The sequence below is a fragment of the Thermobia domestica genome, chromosome 9 (assembly GCF_964235325.1).
Source record: "Thermobia domestica chromosome 9, izTheDome1.hap1.1, whole genome shotgun sequence".
NCBI classification, from domain to species: Eukaryota; Metazoa; Arthropoda; class Insecta; order Zygentoma; family Lepismatidae; genus Thermobia; species Thermobia domestica.
Window position 1 is genome coordinate 176,632,938 of NC_137462.1, and position 17,926 is coordinate 176,650,863.

A 17,926-nucleotide genomic window follows, 5' to 3' on the forward strand; every position below is an offset into this window, starting at 1 on the left:
TATTTGCCTAATAGGTTTAAATATATTCGAGAGTATCGCAATCAAGATGGAGAGCTTGAAGAATCCGCATGCTATGCCTTTCTTTTGATAATGACAAATGTCATAGTGTTACATCATTGATTATATTGCAAGTTAGCAAATCATCATTTATTTTAATTTCAAAAAAATAGAAAGAAAAGAAAAGAAACCCACTTCATTGTAATTTATCAACATATTATGTAGCGTAATTGTCAGTGACTCTGTAACCTTACTTAAAATGTTCCAGAGCACTCTACTCGTTGGAATGGAGATGATCTGATAGGGTCTAATAGCCATAGAAAGCCCGTAGCTAAGGGGATGGCCAGCATGAGCTCTGTGACTACCTTAAGTCCCCCTGAAATTTTCAGTTGTTGGTGTTGACAAATATACAATTTTCAATAAATAAATAAATAAAATAATGAACAGTCACAAATATAAAGTGAAATCATGTTAGCCCCAAAATTATGTCGCCTCCGCCATTGTATTAGTATTGTGGCTACAAGCCCTAGTCATACTCTAATAACTAATATTACATTAAAATCTGTAAGACGTAAGTATGATATTCTATCACTTAAGATCTAGAATTCTCTATATTTATCATAGTCATTTTATGTACAAAGGGAATGTATTGTACAACCAAAGAACACACCAATTGAATGCTATATTTAAACTGTCCTTCGGGAAGTATAGTGTGATACATCTCTCACGATTTCTGTGGCGGCTCTTCATCCTTTTCTCCACTTTTCGTTCTTTACACCTCTCAAGAAACCAAGGAAAACCAAGATAAACGACCCAGAAGAGAGAGAGAGAGAGAGAGAGAGAGAGAGAAAATCATGCTGTAATCACGGATTTTCTTTTCTTTTTTTCATCTCGCGAATGTGAAAAGATCACCAGTGACTCGTCGTGCATTGTGGCCGTGACTTCTGCACAATGAGGAATTCCTCTGCTCGCTCACTTGGCGGCGAATCTCTTTCCTCTGATCCTCACGAACACTCTTCCTGCTCGCACTCCACGCCTCCCCAAAAGAACATGAAGCAAATAGGCAGTTCCAATGGATATATATTTGGCTCTTCTTCGGCCAACATTCACGTGGTTTTTGAACTTGGATTTTCTCTTTTTTTTTTAAGTTGCTTTCGTACTTAACTGGGATTTGATCGCGCATGAGAACCATCTTTCCGGCTTCCTCATCTTATAGGTCAACCATCTACAGTTTCAGTTCAATAAAGAACAACTCCGTAATACGAGATTCACAATCATGAGTCTCAAACGAATAAATCTTGTAACAGCCACAAAAAGAAAATTTTCTATAAATGAATACTTTTAGTCCTCACTAAAATTCAATATAGTTTGCTTACTGAGTGTAAAATAATACAAGAGTGAGTAGGATGAAATTGATATAATCTGCATTTTCAATGGAATTGTAATGAAATGTTCGTCCCGAAACTGCCCTCTCAATTACGAGAGTTATGGAGAGAAAAATGTCAGTTGGTAACATGACGTTAGATTTTTTATTGATGACGGTGTGTCCAATGATACTTTCTGTGAAATGTGATAGTTATTTAACTCATTTATCAACTGAGGGCAACAATAATATAGATAGATAGATAGATAGATTCTCAATTACGAAACTATTAGTTATTAATATTACTAATTGTCTTTGTTTATTAGTATTGTTGTCCTTTAATTACTTGACTAATAGGAATCAATGAATGGAATCGAAAATAATTACTACTACTATTACTACTATATTACTACTACTACTACTACTACTACTACTACTACTACTACTACTACTACTACTACTACTACTACTACTACTACTACGAATAATAATAATAATAATAATAATAATAATAATAATAATAATAATAATAATAATAATAATACACTTTCAGCGATTTCACTTTTCTATTCTTCCTTAGCAATGACCATAATGTCTCATTCAAGTGTAATAGAAAACACAGTATTCACTGAATCGAAGAAATGTCAAAGCTTTTTCAGGTCAGCCATTTTGAGGGAAGTTTTCCTGAGTTTTCCTCATTCATACCAGGCAAATGCCGTGATAGTATCTAACATACAGGTCTCAAGCCTCTTCCTTTAGGTGCCAAAGCCCAGAAATCTAATTCCCAATTCCTAATCCCCTAAAAATACAGTATTAGGATAAAGAGTGGCGTATTTAAGGGGGACTTCCGGACTTAAGCACCCCCTCCTTGAAATGTTATTTACTATTTTAAAGTAAATGAAATATCTTATAGAATGTTCATAATTCCAGGAATAAAGTTAGCAAAGCACCCCCTTCCGAAACAAAATCGTAAATACGCCACTGAGGATACAGTATTGATATTTGCCTGTTGCTATTTTCCTTCCTTTTCGGTTGAAATTCACATAATATTGTCTTTCGAAACATGTCTCATTATTATTATTTAAAGTACATGTATATTTCGGTTACAAACAATGAACACTCCTACAAATAATACAGAAAAATATCAGAAATACTCCTATCATTCACTTTACTGTATCTCAATTCCACGGAAATTTGCTTTAGTTAAGCTTATTTATTCCCTATGTCATCTTCAAAATAAGGGTTACACGTATATGTGATTCTATTATGAAAAAGAAAAAAAATAACAAAAATTCCCCTTCAAACTGCTTTTGGGAATAAGAATTAAAGAACAATACGCTGCAGAGGCGGCTCGCGACAGAAGTCACACCGATCAAAAGAAGAATACTTTCATAATATACTACTGTTGCATACAACAATCAATACATTAGATAACCTTTACTCCATTAATTTCAAGCGATGAATCTTCAATTTTTGCCAGTGAGACTTCTCTCGAGCCGTCTCTGATACGCTGGGGAAAAAATAATAATGCTATACTTACACAAATCCCTTTTTCTGAGCACATAGCACCCCATACAGCAAAATTTGATTGTAACAGTTCACAGTTCTCCCAACACTGTAATAGAAAAGAAAAGATAGTTAAATTTTGGAATGCTCTCAATTAAGGATTAGCTATGAAATTGCAAATATTAATTGGACATCAAAAGAGAAAACATTAGAACACTGTATATAATTTAAATCAAGAAAGGAAATTCAAACATTTTCGATAGATTAATACATTTATTTACTTTAAATGTATTTTGTATTGTAGCACTATGGTCAACAACATTGTAGAGTACGTATAGCAATATGTGTATAATTACGTAGTACACTCATCTCAGTTGGGTGTTCACAAAGATAATGCATGGACCCTACAAAATATATTTCTGTTTGCTAAAATTACACAGCTGTTTAATGATTTTTTCTGCTTGTTTGTAAACACTACAGGGTTAACTTCAATCTTCTTAAATTAGGTAAAACATTCTTGTTGAGTATTTTTCATATATCTTGTTGTGTATTAGCTTTGTAACTGATCACTGCCTCAACATTACAAAGTTTATTTATCTACTTATTGTGTATAAAAGTAACACATTATTGTGTAATTCACCAATGCATAGATCGATATTCTAACAGGAGCGTCATTTCAACTTTTAGTCCTCTTTGGCGAGGGATACTTTTCTTTATCCTTTTTGCATTTTTCATCAGTAATTACTATATTTTGATTAATATAAGCCCCATATAATACGCAGAGGAACAATTGACTCCTAACTGGTTACTGTATTGTACTCTGATTAAGTATTACATTGCAATAGTTAAACTTTAAAAGAAGATAAAGAAGTTTGTCGCCTTCGATATTTCTGCATAAGACTTATAGAGCGCCTTATCGAGGGTATTCTATTCTATTCTTGTAGGTTCTAGAATGGTGAAATACAGCAATTACCCAATTACTAATGATAGTTGCTAAAATAGTATCAAAGAAGACTTTGTAACTTGTCTCGTTGAGTCTTTTGCATTCATGTATAAAAGAACTGAAAAAAAAACTGTAGAAAGAAGGAGTGTCAGCCTCGACGAGTTCCATCATTCACACCACTTAAAGATTCCCAGTAACATAATTAAGGTTTCACAGACTGCAATGGCTACTATGAAAAGCCACGCCCCCTCCTCTTCTTTAAAACAATCCTTTCCCTCGTCCTCCTACCCGCTTCACCGCGGGATTCTTTGTGTCTTTCAGTATCCTCCTGAAGGTCAGGGTCGAAGGCTTTTCACCACCTCCCTCGGCAGCGCTCACAGAAATGGCGTGAAAAATTGGTTGGTTACTTTATACATCTTGTCTGTATCATCACAAAATGAGGGAGACCAAGTGATATCAGAAAATAAATATGAAATTCCTGCAAGCATTCTGTATTAGTTATTCTTTTCACTAATTACCAATAGCACTATTTATCAAATGTTCACGCATTGTTACGATATAATATAATGTACTCTGCTGAACACTATTAGTACTTCTTGTGCTCAATATACAATAATAAATGATGAAGCTGACATTATAATTACTTTTTCCTGCGATATTTCCCTCACTTCTGCCCTCCTACACAATTACACATATGTCTATCGCACGTTACCGGTTGTGACAAATTGTTTTACGAATGGGACCCGAGCGTCTCGAAGTTTGACTGGACCATCAGGATCCGGATATCTTTGCTTGGATACCTGATAGCGAAACACAAATACTGAAGAGACCCCGTCCCTAAATTATACAGAAATCGGCACACGTAACACCCACTCAAATTGCCGATCTGTGTCGTTTGTCTAGGCGAAGGAAGGATTTTATCGTGACCCCTGTCCACAAATATTATGATCAAACACAAATATTCTACACATGTTCTGCATATTTACAGAAAGAAAGAAAAATACAGTATTATACAAAGAGATCAACCATGTAAAAAATATTGTAAAGTTGAGGTCTGTCAAGTTTGAACTGTCAGCGTGAAACATTTTAGCAAGCGTACACAAATAAGTTGTCATAAGCTATCTATGTATGTATCGTACACAAAATTGCATAAATAACACAGTTTAACAGGCTACTGTAGAAAAGCTAGTGTATTATGAGTTTTGACTCCATGAGAGCTTTTGATCAATAACTCAATAACTACATTAATGTTAATTTTAGCAATTTTGATCTAAACTCATTGTGTATAAGGATATTGCGGAGATCTTTCTCAACTTTGTAGAAAAATAATCACTTTCTCTCCTCGCAAATGTATTTCCATGGCTAGTAAGTTACGCTATATTTTTTTTATTATTTTTTTTTTTTTAGAAAAAAAGACCTTTATTGATTTTAAAAAAACAAATCTATAAGTCGGGAACCAGAGGTAGAACCATAAGCATACCAAGGTCGTCGAGATCGTCCGCCATGCCAAGTTGGTCAAGATCGCATGAGTCTTATCTATCGCACAAGATATCTCTCGTCTTCAAAATGTGTCAAGAAAGTGTACTCTTGTCTCACCTTATGGGCAACACTACTTATGATAGTTCTTTTCTTTTTTCTTGTTTGGAAGAATCAAATTAGAAATACAACCTAAAACATTTCATTTATAATGTTTTTTTCTGTCTTCTCTGATGATACTTAAGAGTGTGACGTACAAAATATAGTTGTTTAAATGTTTCATATATATATGTTTCAAACTGTCTTTGATCTTATTCTTAGCAGTATTTTTTTAAAAAAGAGTACATTACAAATACAAAGATGAGTTTCAGTTATTGAATGACCTGGCAACTGTTGCAGTAAATGTTACAACAAAAGGAAAACATTTATCCTGAAAATGTTAATGTCTCAGAACATACAAGAAAACAAATTGTTCATTGCACAATTATAAAGTTCTTTTTCTGTCTTTCTTTCTTCTTTTTTTTAAGTGTACGCCTCTTCCTACTTTAAAAGATGGTTTTAAAACACGAGAAAATAAAGAAGAAAAAAAAAACAACACATACACGAAAGGCATTATATGTAATGAAACGCTGTGATATATATATATGATCGGAGGGAACGAAAAAGACATCTCTACTCCATATAACTGCGAAACAACCTGCGGCAAAAGATTTTTCTACAGAATCCCGTTTCTTCATTTACTGTAACCGTTATCAAAAAAAAAAAAAAAGTTTTTTCTTTCTTTTCTTTTACATTATTTGGTTGCACCTTTATATGAGACCTTTTGCGTGAGTGATTTATATTAATTATATAATTGTCAATTTTCTTTAATTAGTACTTCATTATCTGCTTTATGCTTCGGAGGATGATGGTCCATTATGGCCATAAAACTTCTATCATTTCCATAAATGAGGCTCTAATAAAACTTTTTCTCCTCTCTTTCTCTCTCTTTTGTTGAGGCAGCAAATGTCTTTAGTCATCATAAAACACAGACAGCGTATATTGCGTGAATAACAGTATAGCCACTTTACATTTCGTTACACACCATCATTGCAGCACAACATCTTAAAATTCTCTCACTTCGTCTTTTATTTTTTTATTTGCCTATCAGTGATGAAAAATGACATTATTTATTATTATTATTCCTTGAACGCTAATTTGAAAATTAAAGACTTAACGGATCGTAGTGATGCTAGAATTACATAATCGAATTGTGTGAGTTATTAATGGCAGTTAAGTAGTATTTTATTAGCAAGTATCCGATTCTTCTTTCTCAAATGCCTCTTTTACTTTATCCAATTATTTTTTTAATGGATAAACAAATGGTTAAAAGTATGAATGAATTCCTCAATATTATTGAGTTCAATGAAGAAAGGAAAAAGCTGAACAGACTGATGTAAGTAGGGTCTAAGTGTAAATCCTCATGTGTAGTTTAAAGGAAATATCAACAAAAACGTTACATGTGTTCTAAAAATGGCGCCCACGAACAACAGAGTGCCATTTCTTGAGGTCAAAAAATTCACTATGTGGCAACATCATAGACCAACTTGTACCGTTAGCATTGCTCTACGAATCCATCAAGAAGTTACATCGATTGTTACAATAATAAGTAGTGCAAGGTATTCGCTAATCTTGAGGTAATTCGCTAAGCCATCATCCACTTGCTAAAACTTCTGGTGCTTTTCTAAAACTCTAGGTGGTATCAGATAAAAATATTACAAAAATATCCGAAAACTGCGCCATCTGCCTGCAAATTTTTAGCAACACCGCTATCAAAAATCAAGTATATACCTTACATATCCTCTTCCATTGTTATCGTCTTTTATTTTCTAACCAGATAATGACACTTTCATTCTGTGTTCCATTCGCCTTTTGTTTGTATTTCATAATTCTTGCAATTAAGCGAGCTTCAGGACGCTGCTGCCGCTGTAAATTAAAGTTTACCCTCGAAGCTATTATAACAGAGAGTGTGGTGACATCTGTATTTCCTCAATTGCGTGTTGGTGGCCGAATTTCTAAACTACTATCAAGCTCCACACTGTGAGTAAAGTGAGCTGCTGAAGAATGAAACGAAGCTTGCAATTAGTTGAATAATCGCTGCTCCATTTGCACAAAGGCTGCGCCACATCTCTTCTCGACTTCAGTCGATGAAATTACAAAAGAAGAAGAATAAAAAGGAAAAGAGACGGTTTAAACAAAATGATTCCAGTCGGACCTCCCAACAAAAAAGCAACAGATGACAATTATTTTCGTTCAGTGTTGCCAAGTCACAGAATCATACAAGAGTTTAACAGTCTCAAGAAAGGCTTTTTAAAGGACACAGGGCGAACGAATATTACACGTTCATAATAAGTATACATACAGTCTTGTTTAAAAAAAGAAAAAAAAATGGTTACTCACTTATATGTACAAAGTTGTTCACAACAGATTCTCATTTGCTTAATGAAAATACCCAATAAACACGCTGCTTATTTTATTTATTTATTTATTTATTTTAGTGTCTTATGTCCCACGATATTGCCCTTTCGACTAAAGCAGCGGTGACCAAATCTTTTGGTTCAATAATCTACCTCAGACTATAAAAAAAAAAAAAAAAAAAAAAATTTGCACATCTGGCACTGTCACTACACTTGCATTTCCCAAGTTACATATTCCTCGTTTTTGGGAAGTGGTCTATGTCTTTCCAAATTGCCTTCCTTTTAACAAGCAACACAACCACTGTACAACAAAGACATTTATCCTTGATGTAAAAAAAGAAAAAGAAAGAAAGAAAAGAAAAGAAAAATAGTTTTTTTCATTTTTCACGAAAATGGTATATTTTCGTTCATTATTTTATTTGACATTACTTTTACCTGAATTGAAACTCACTTAAAAAAGTCTTGCGACCTACTCTAAACTCAGTGGCAATCGACTGTTTCGCCAGCCCTGGACTAATGAAAATACTGAGATATGAATGGTAAGAAAACTACTAAGTAAACTTTCTGATGGAAAACAACGTGCTCGTGAGTTTCCTGAGGGTATTCCCGTTTCCTTCCATATTCTCATTCTACCATTCTATCATCATTAGACTCACCATTATTAATCATCGCCTCCCTTAGTCTGAAGGGCATAATCATGGGACAAACTGAAAGATTTCATTATATTTTTGAAAAAAAAATACGTAAAAAAATATATATATATATATATTTTATAGCTACAAACCAAGGGAAGAAATCCTACTACCTAATCTACTCATTCTTGTATGCGTAAAGCGTTCTTCTCTTCGCTTCTACTATTTTAAATTTTTACCGATGTGCCTTCCAGCCGGTGGGGTGCTGACTGCCACGGGTGCTGACTGCCACAGCCAATTATTGGTGCTGATTGCCACGACTGGAGCTGATTGCCAATATCAAGGTGCTGACTGCCACGAGCCTGAGAGAAAGTTGCTAGACGTAACATTACCGGACGCCAAGAAGCATGAAAGAAACTAGATGATCCTTAGGATCGTGTTCTTCAGAACAACATCTAACAAAGGTAAACAGGTCTCTGTATGTACACTCATGTCCAAAATTATTGTCACATGATTATAAATATGTTGTTCTAGTAATATAATTTGATAACGAATTCGCCCGGTATTTCTTATAATGTTAGTATGTGTATAATCGGCAAAGACAAGTATGTGGTAAACTTCATGTCAAAAGAGCAGTAAATAAGAACAATAAAACAAAATAAAATTTTCTTGTCCATTTAGTTACATTTTATTTTACTCATTATGATTTTCGTATTTATAATTCTTTTCCTATGAAATTTATCAAATATAAGTATTAAAAGTACTCTGCAAAATTATCAAATTATTCTTACAAGAAGACAGTTATAGATATGCGACAATAATTTTGGACATGAGTGTACTTTCAGTTTTGTCAGGGAGCGGTGCGTATAAAATTGGTACGATTTATGTATTCTCACTTGAACTCCCTATGTCAGCATGAACTGTGTACAGCTGTGCAAATTGTTTCGAGCAGCTCTTGAAAGTTCCATCAAAAAAGCACTGCTGGCTGTACCTCACAAGGGAAGTTCAGAAGAAAGCACTCGCCTGCAGAGAAACTAAGCATGCCATTTGAAGTCCCAATTCATGCTGATTATAACAAGCTAATAAAATTCCTGTACGGTTGAGAACGGTTCGAGATATTCAACTTGGAAGTTGATATGAGAAAATGAGGATATACGCATTTATACGTGTTAAGTACAACATAATTAGTAACGAATATTGACATACGAATTGAAAGCTATCGGGGGTAACAGAAAAAAAGTGTTTCGCAATAACTAACGGGTTTGTTAGATACAATTAGTCATTACATTGTTCACAATAATCATAGGTTAGAGATGAAAATTGATCATTGTTGTTCTTCTGTTTTATGAAGAAATGACGCAGGCAAAATACTCCCTTGAATCATGAACATTTTATATGTGCAATTGTGTTGCATCCGTCAAGAGAACAGTTCGCAGAACCAAAGCAAAAAGCAAATTCGACATGTGATTCAAAAGTTATAGGCCTATAATTTGTTCGTAACTTGCCTTGCAGAACACAAACTGAAACAATCCAATGTATCGCGGTGATCGGAAGTGATTCGTATGGACACGAACTTTATTAGGTTGTTTCGTTGGTACATTATAACGTCCAGATGAAGAAGATTCATACTATGTACAAATCTCCTGCCATAATCTTTGATTGAATCAAAACACATCAAATGGTTGCACAAATCGTGTGCAATTATTTGGTATCTTCTCAACCATTAGGTCTTTGCCATCCGTCATGCAACTTGTAATGGACAATTTGTCTGTGAATGGACCCAAGTGATCAAGCAACAGCAAGTTCAAACCATCAGGCTTCGCCATGGGTGAGAATACTTAACGCATTGAAACGTGCATCCACTCATTTTCTCATATAAATTTCCAAGCTGAATATCTCGAACAGTTCTCAACGTACAGGAGTTTTATTACCTGTTGTAATCAGCATGAATTGGTCTTTCAAATAAGATGCTTATTTCTCTGCAGGCGAGTGCTTCTCCCACACTTCCCTTGTCAGCTGGCTTCAGACCATCATATCCATTAAATAATACAATAAAACAATTAATATAAACAATGAAATGTGCAAATTGCACATATAACAGAAAAGACAATCCCTTTATAATCATCCAAGTGTATGTCGTTCCACTTAGTGAGCAACTTTGTAACTTATAGGATGCCACATAGATTTGCTGTGATGATTACTAAATTAATCCCAACTAAATTAATTAATAATCATAAATTTATTATGAAGGATTAATTCCTCTCTTTCCAAATACAGTTTCTCCCAGGCTCGTGGCAGTCAGCACGCCGTCGTGGCAGTCAGCACCTTCATATTTGCAATCAGCGACAGTCGTGGCAGTCAGCACCAATAATTGGCTGTGGCAGTCAGCACCCGTGGCAATCAGCACCTATCCTTCCAGCCAAGAGCCATCACTGATTATTTTTAAGAGATCCGTAATCTAAATTTTAACTTTTAATACACCGTATACAAAGCAATTCGCAAAAGTTTTGCTAAAACTTAGAGAAAATATTGGATCAAATGCAGTAGTGGTAATTATTCAAAACTCAAATTGGACAAGAGAAGTCAAATTTTTTCCTAACTGGCTTCCATAATTGAATTATTAAAAAGAAGACAATTTCTGTTTTGTTATATATATAAAACTTTAAGAAGTAATCAGAGCTAAGCCTAAAGAAAAACGGATACCATTTATATACCTGACAACAAATTAACATAAGTACGCGCATACTTTTCCTTCGATGCGAATATTATGAAGATGGTAGCTTATAGGACAAGTTATCTTCCTTTCTCATTCTCCTTCCTTCCCCTCCCTGGATTCGATGCTATCGCTCTGATTTCCGAAGACCCAAGAGAGGGCGGAGCCTATTTCGCTGGGTTTTCCCCATAGCTTCATCTATTGTGTACTATCAAAGACTATCAATATGAAAAGATAAACTACTTTAAAAAATGTTTTATATATATAATTAAGAATAAAAAACAAGAAGAACTAAAAGATAAGCATAAAGAAAACAGCAACTAATTTATCTCTTACAAGACACTTGGTGCACAACCTATAATAAAAGGGAATATCATCGGACTCTTATGTTTGGCTAAAGGGACCAATTAACGTAATGACAAAATGCTACTTTAGGAAAACCAACTCGGGGTAATCAACATATCCCGTGATCTGACTTTAATTTCTTCATTTCGTACCCTCACTCAGAAGTCTTACTGCTGAGTTGTTTGTCCATTTATTTTATCATTTCACTTTTTTTTTTAAAGTACTCATTATTGAAGTTGTACATTTTCATAAATAATTATTTTAATTTACATATACACAGTACTGAGTTTCTGCTTGCAGAAGAAAATCAAGAACTTTTATGTTCTACTAGTTTCAAAAGATTGGAGCAAATAAGGTGAAAGAAGTAAAATCATCAGTGAGTGCCACGGTCCACGGTCTACTGGATAGTGCGTGAACCTTTGGTGCAAGAGATTCTGGGTTCGATTCCCGCTGAAAGAGTATTAAATGAATTACCATGCGATGTATTCCACCTTAAATTCTATCTCTATGTCTTATAGTCTGAAAAGGAATGGTAACTTCAACAAGTAAATCAGATTAAGAACACTAGGATTCTATATTTCAAACAAGAAATCAAAGTTAACTGTTGTAATGAAGATATTATGTCAAGTTGTTTACTGTGAAAGTTAACTTCATGCAACGCAAGTTTATACGGAGCATCCTGACGTAGGATGAATCACAAGGATTAAAAAAAAACTAATTACTGAATAATAAGCGTCTCAGAAGCGTTAAAATATTAAAAACTTTTGTAGCAAGGAGTTAAGATTGTACTGGATTGTAGGAGTTAGGATTGCACTGCGTACCTACTTAATGATTATACGCAAAGAAGTGCCGTAACGAAATATCGACACAGTGGGAAAGTGACAAGGCAAATCAATCCATTCTGACAAACTTCTCATTATCAATTTATGATTGATTTTTTATACAGGGTGTTTAAAAAACACCAGTAACGCTTGGGAGGAGATTCCTGACACCAAGATAAGACAATAGACCAACCTGGGTGCACAAATACTTTCTTTCATAGTTATAGGCTACCGAAAGCATGAAAAAATGAACTTTAAAGGTCCATACCTCCAATACTAGGTACCTACCGTAGTCGGATCAAGACCTCACTTAGGAACTAGTATGTGCCCTATCAAAATATCCAAGTTTCAGAATAATGTAGTACTTCCACAATAATTTGTATAAAGGTAGTTTGAGAGTACTTCAAATTCTATGCCCGTAGCCGAATTATATGCCTGTAGGTGAACTCCCTCTATAAAAATTGTTACGTGAGTACCTTAGGATGCTGAAACATGTATTTTTGGATAGCGCACATATTAGTTCTTAAGTGAAGTTTCGACTCGACTACGATAGCTCCCATAGTATTAGAGCTATGGACCTTTAAAGTTCATTTTTTCATGTTTTCGGCAGCCTATAACTCCGAAAGGAAGCATTTATGCACCCAGGTTGGTCTATACTTTTTGTTTTATCTTGATGTCAGGAATCACCTCCCAAACGTTATCGGTGCTGTTTTGAAGCACCCTATATGCAGGTGTTACATGTGAAAGTTCAAATTTTTAGGTAGGGAATGTGAAAGTCGGTTGAAAGTTAGCGTCCCTTTTTAGCATCGAGACTATGCGAGGTAGATAGAATTCTCGTTCAAATTTCAAGTCTCTTGCATTGGGAATCATACCTGGGACCCCGTGCATTAAAGGCGCGCGCTAGCAACTGGACCAGAAGAGAGAGGAAAGAAAGTGGAAGGACATTATTTCTATACAACAGTGAAATAGTGAGAAGACCTCATTCCTTACCCTGACCTCACCCGGCTCCAGTGATACTCTCTGTCTATAATCTCTACCATTAATGTAGATTTTAACTGCCGCCCCAGTTCATATTCGCTTTTTAAGGATCATGTAACAATGGAATATGTATTTAAGTTAATTCACGTGGTCAGAATGCAAATACTATGACCAGAATTGGTGACATAAGTTATTGGTTGGTAACAATGACGTTTTAAAGATTTATTTGAAGAGTCTTTTGTTTCAAACGAGCGTAGTGAGGCGTGTTCTTGCTACTAATAACGCAGTTCATGTTAACTCGTCTCCTGTCTCTTTTTTCTTTTTCTTTCTTTAATTTCACTAGCTGGCAACCCTGATTTTTAGTATTTTTCTTTCTGAATTCGTTCTTTTTTTCTTTTGTTCTCGCTCTCTCTCCCTTGCTGGAAGCAGCACGTCTCGATCAAACGGCGTTCCTCCTTTCCCCTTCCAGCAGATGAAGAGAGAGGGAGAGACCACACACACACTGGCGAAAGATGAGGGCAAAAACGACTTCACAGTTGCTTCTGACAACACTGCACAAGCAAGCGTCTTCCGATTAAAATGAGACCAACCGACGAGCCGTAACTTTGGATGACTTCTGGTCTCATTTGATGACCTTTTTTTCTTTCTTTTTTGATCATTATTTCTTTTTACACATCTGTTGGAATTGATATGAGAGCCTAATTAGACCGAATATAACGTTGTTGAAATATTCGAGATATTTTACGCAAAACATCTTCTTGTTTTCCTCTTCTATTGTACTTGGGGCAGAATATTTTGAGTATGGAGCAGAGATGGGAATTTTTTTTCTAACACTCACTCGTCCTCAACCTCAAATGTTATTGATGCTTTCGCCCTCAATCAACTTCCTCAAACATACACCCAAATAATACTGATATCCTCATTTGCCCTCACCCTCATGCGCCGAAGTGAGGGTGAGGGCGGCTCTCATGAGGGTAAAGTGAAGTAAGGGTGCCCATGTCTGGTATGGAGTACGTAACAGAATTCCAGGTTTAGTATTAGGAAAGAGAGATGAAAAACTTTTCGAACTCAGTCGAAATGTGATTATGGAAAAGAAGTGGAAAAAATATCTGAACATAAGAAAAAATCAATGAAGAAATGTCAAAAGTTAACGAAAAAAGAACAATACTGTACATAGTTGAAAAGGAAGGGAAAGTGATTAGGGTATTATTTGAAAAAAAAATCATCCTATTAAGGACTCAGGTTCGATATCCGATATGAGTACATATGGTTGAAACTGACATTAAGCATCTTATTTAGGCTTGATGCTAAAAGGGGGGAGTTTAAACTTAAGTAAGCAAACAAATAAAATCAATAGTTCAATTATTAGGCTATTAATGATAATGTGTTTTACTTCATATTTACGAGGTTTCGACACTTTCAAATAAATATTTTACTTTGCAAATAAAATAATATTCTTAAAGCAAGTTAATTTAGATTGTCAAATTGATTTTATTTTTCAAATATTGTCATGCTGATATTGTCCTATTGAAAGAAGATTATTGTATTATAGAAGAGATTGGGGCCATGACTTGCGACGTGTTTCTGACGTTGAGTGGCGACCAAAAAAAAAAGCGCCGATTGGGAGGTCCGCACCGCAGTTTCTGATACACAGTACATGGTCTTAAAATGTTATAATAAATTCATAAAAATTCTGCCCTGCATTTATAAAGTTACATATTCAAAATATTTTTTGAATAAAGGAAAAAAAATTGCATATTGGACCTTTTGTCTGAACTCTGCTTCTTTCTACTAGAGGAATTCTTTGTGGTAGCTGTATAATTAAAATTAGTCTGGTGCGTGTTGCCCAGGCTCGATTCCTGGCGCGAGCTCACGTGACTCAGATTCTACGTTCGTATAAACTATAGAACAACGTATAATGTAGCTTCGGTGCTAGAAAGATATGTTATCCCAAAACTTACCAACCAAACAATTTTTAAATACTTGAACATCAATAAACCATCATCAATAAACCATCTTTGTAATAACACTGGCCCTTGTAAACTTTTACCACGGGTAACGGATCGTGAGAAAGGACATGAATATGATCCCATTCAGGAAGGTTCTGTTAATGACAAACCAACCTTCTTGAAAACGTAAATATAGCTGTAGTAAATCACTTGGGTACCGTTGAAATGGCCACAGTCCCTTTATAGGAACTCCGTTACTGTAATACAATGGCCCTTCAAATATAAATTACTATGTAAAAGTACCCTTGACGGCTATTAACGCTGAGAACGGTAGTTACTTGTTCTCGTGAGTATAATAATATTTATCAACAGAGCATCAATCACTGTAGAGATGCATATCTCATAAGAATAGAGTCCAGGACGCCAACTTAAGGGGGCTCCCTAGTATAGTATAGTTACAAAAATCTATCTATATATTAAAAGACAAATATTGACAAAGATACTGATTCAAAAATATGTACTCATTCTGGTTCCTGTCAAATTCAGATGAAACAGGAGAAAGCATGAGGTGAAAAGAAATTTGTTCTTCTTATGAACACTTATGCAAAATACATTCTCTTATTTGAACCAATTCTAGCCGGAAATTAAATTATTTTCGTGCTTTTCAAAACTGTAATCGACATAATATTTGGTTATAAAATATACCAATAGCAACACGTAAAAAGCAGACTTAGCCCTTCTTGCTGGTCTAGTGTCAAGTGCGCGCACATCTTTGGTCCACGAGATCCCTGGTTCAATTCCTAGCGGGAGAGCATTGAACGCATTACAGTAATTCGAATTCCACCTCAAAATGTAGGTCCATGTCTCATATAGGTTCGATGCTGAGACGCGTTGCTAAACTTCAATGAACAAAGAAGATTCAGTTGATTTAGTATACTGATAAAAAGAAGTCAAAACTTTCTATACACCTGAGGTCAAAACTTTCTAAGGTGACAGACTGTTTTCAAACATTCATGAAAACTTAATACGTGTGTCACTGTTAGGAGCAAGCTTCCTGCTACTTCACACTTTATATTTTTCATATCCACCTAAGAGTGTATATATATATATATATATATATATATATATATATATATATATATATATATATATATATACTTGGCTTTTTTATACAAGAGATTCCTATAAATCATGATTTATTTGCACAGAATCTATCCTAACAATCTATCTAATCTATCAAATATTTAATATAGAGGCATATGTAAGTATTGACAATATTAAACTTAAAGAGGAATTAAAAGTTTAATAATATTTAATGATAACTCTGGGCTTATCCCATTAACCATACCTATAATCTCGTTACTGTCATACTAAAAGGCTTGATGAGAACAGTTCAGCATCAGTTTGATTTTAATACCTGGCGTGAGCATCGTACAACATCAACTTTTAGTTTAAAAAACTATTTTTTCTCGAAAACTACACATGAAAATTTATATTCAGACCATTTTTTTAAAAAAAGATTTTGCTTTTTGCGTAGCACACTATGAAACAAATTTAAATTTGCATCGCAGTTTATAATTTTGTATTGCAATTTCGGCAGTGAAAAAAAAAACATTATTTATTTATTTATTTTATTTTATTACCAGACATGACGTAACGAAACCATATATGTATTACAAACCTGTAAGATAATGAAAAGTAAAGTAAAGGGGAAAACAGAGCAATTATACTTTCAAAATGTAGTAACTTTAACATTTTACAAATTTGTCTAAGGTGGGCTTGTTTTTGGAATGTGTTTCTTTTCATATAAAGCTTTACATTAAGTTTTGACTCCGTAATGACTTAAAGAAACGGGGAATTCAAATTACACTCTAAGAGATGTAAATTTATTTTTACGATAAGAACAAAATATAATAATTTCACACAAAAATTTATTTCCTAACTCATATTGTAGCCAATTGTTACTCTGATTCAGTCCGTTTTTATCATTTTTATTATTTAAACGTTTCATTTAATCCAAAAACCAATTTTCTTCCGTCATTTCAATATATAACAGAAAAATGTAGCAAAATGAGTTATATTTCTGGGCTTGTGCTATGAAACAACTATGACAAAATAGTAGGGCAGAAGAGAGTCTCATGTTTTAGCTAGTAAACTATTTTCCGGGTCTTGGATTTCGAAAGCACGTTATCTGCTTTATTTACAGATAAAATAAAGTGTCCAAGCAGATATGATCTCTACCGTCAGTTTTAGTTTCCAGTAAATTGGTGTGTAGTCCGTAGTAGATATGTTCTTGAAACCTAACAGACGCCTAAAAGAAACTTCGAGTTTGCGAAAGGATTCATTACTGAGCTTTAACTATCCGTAAGATCGACAGAAAACCATTCTGCCATGAAGGGAAAACAGTGATACTGTTTTTGTTGCAAAAATAGCCCATTTCGGTATTAAACTATGATCATAGGGGCATCGCAGTTTGCGATGTAATTTTTCATTTGCATCGCATTTCTAGAATTTTGTTTCGCAAACTGCAATGCAATACCACTTAAATAAAACGCTGATTCAGACATCATTTTGTTCAGGTAGTTTAACGGTAGAGCGTTCACCTCTGGTGTGTAGGGTCCCTGGTTCGATCTCAGCTCGCGCCAAGTGGACTTTGTGGTAGACGAACATCGTGTGTGTGGTTTTATCGGGCTTCTCCCGTTTCCTCCCAGCTTCTTTATTCCACCATTCCATCCATTTATCATCAT

The 17,926-nt window shown here is 34.6% G+C and overlaps 1 protein-coding gene across 1 annotated transcript in view; it reads right to left on the bottom strand.

Annotated features, from left to right (window-relative positions):
• The window catches only part of LOC145660451 (uncharacterized), a 118,931-nt gene that overhangs the window by 47,408 nt on the left and 53,597 nt on the right, over nucleotides 1-17,926 (bottom strand). Inside the window, exon 3 of the mRNA XM_081725488.1 lies at nucleotides 2,901-2,975. Coding sequence (XP_081581614.1) covers nucleotides 2,901-2,975 — 75 coding nt within the window. The remainder of the gene's footprint in view (nucleotides 1-2,900; nucleotides 2,976-17,926) is intronic.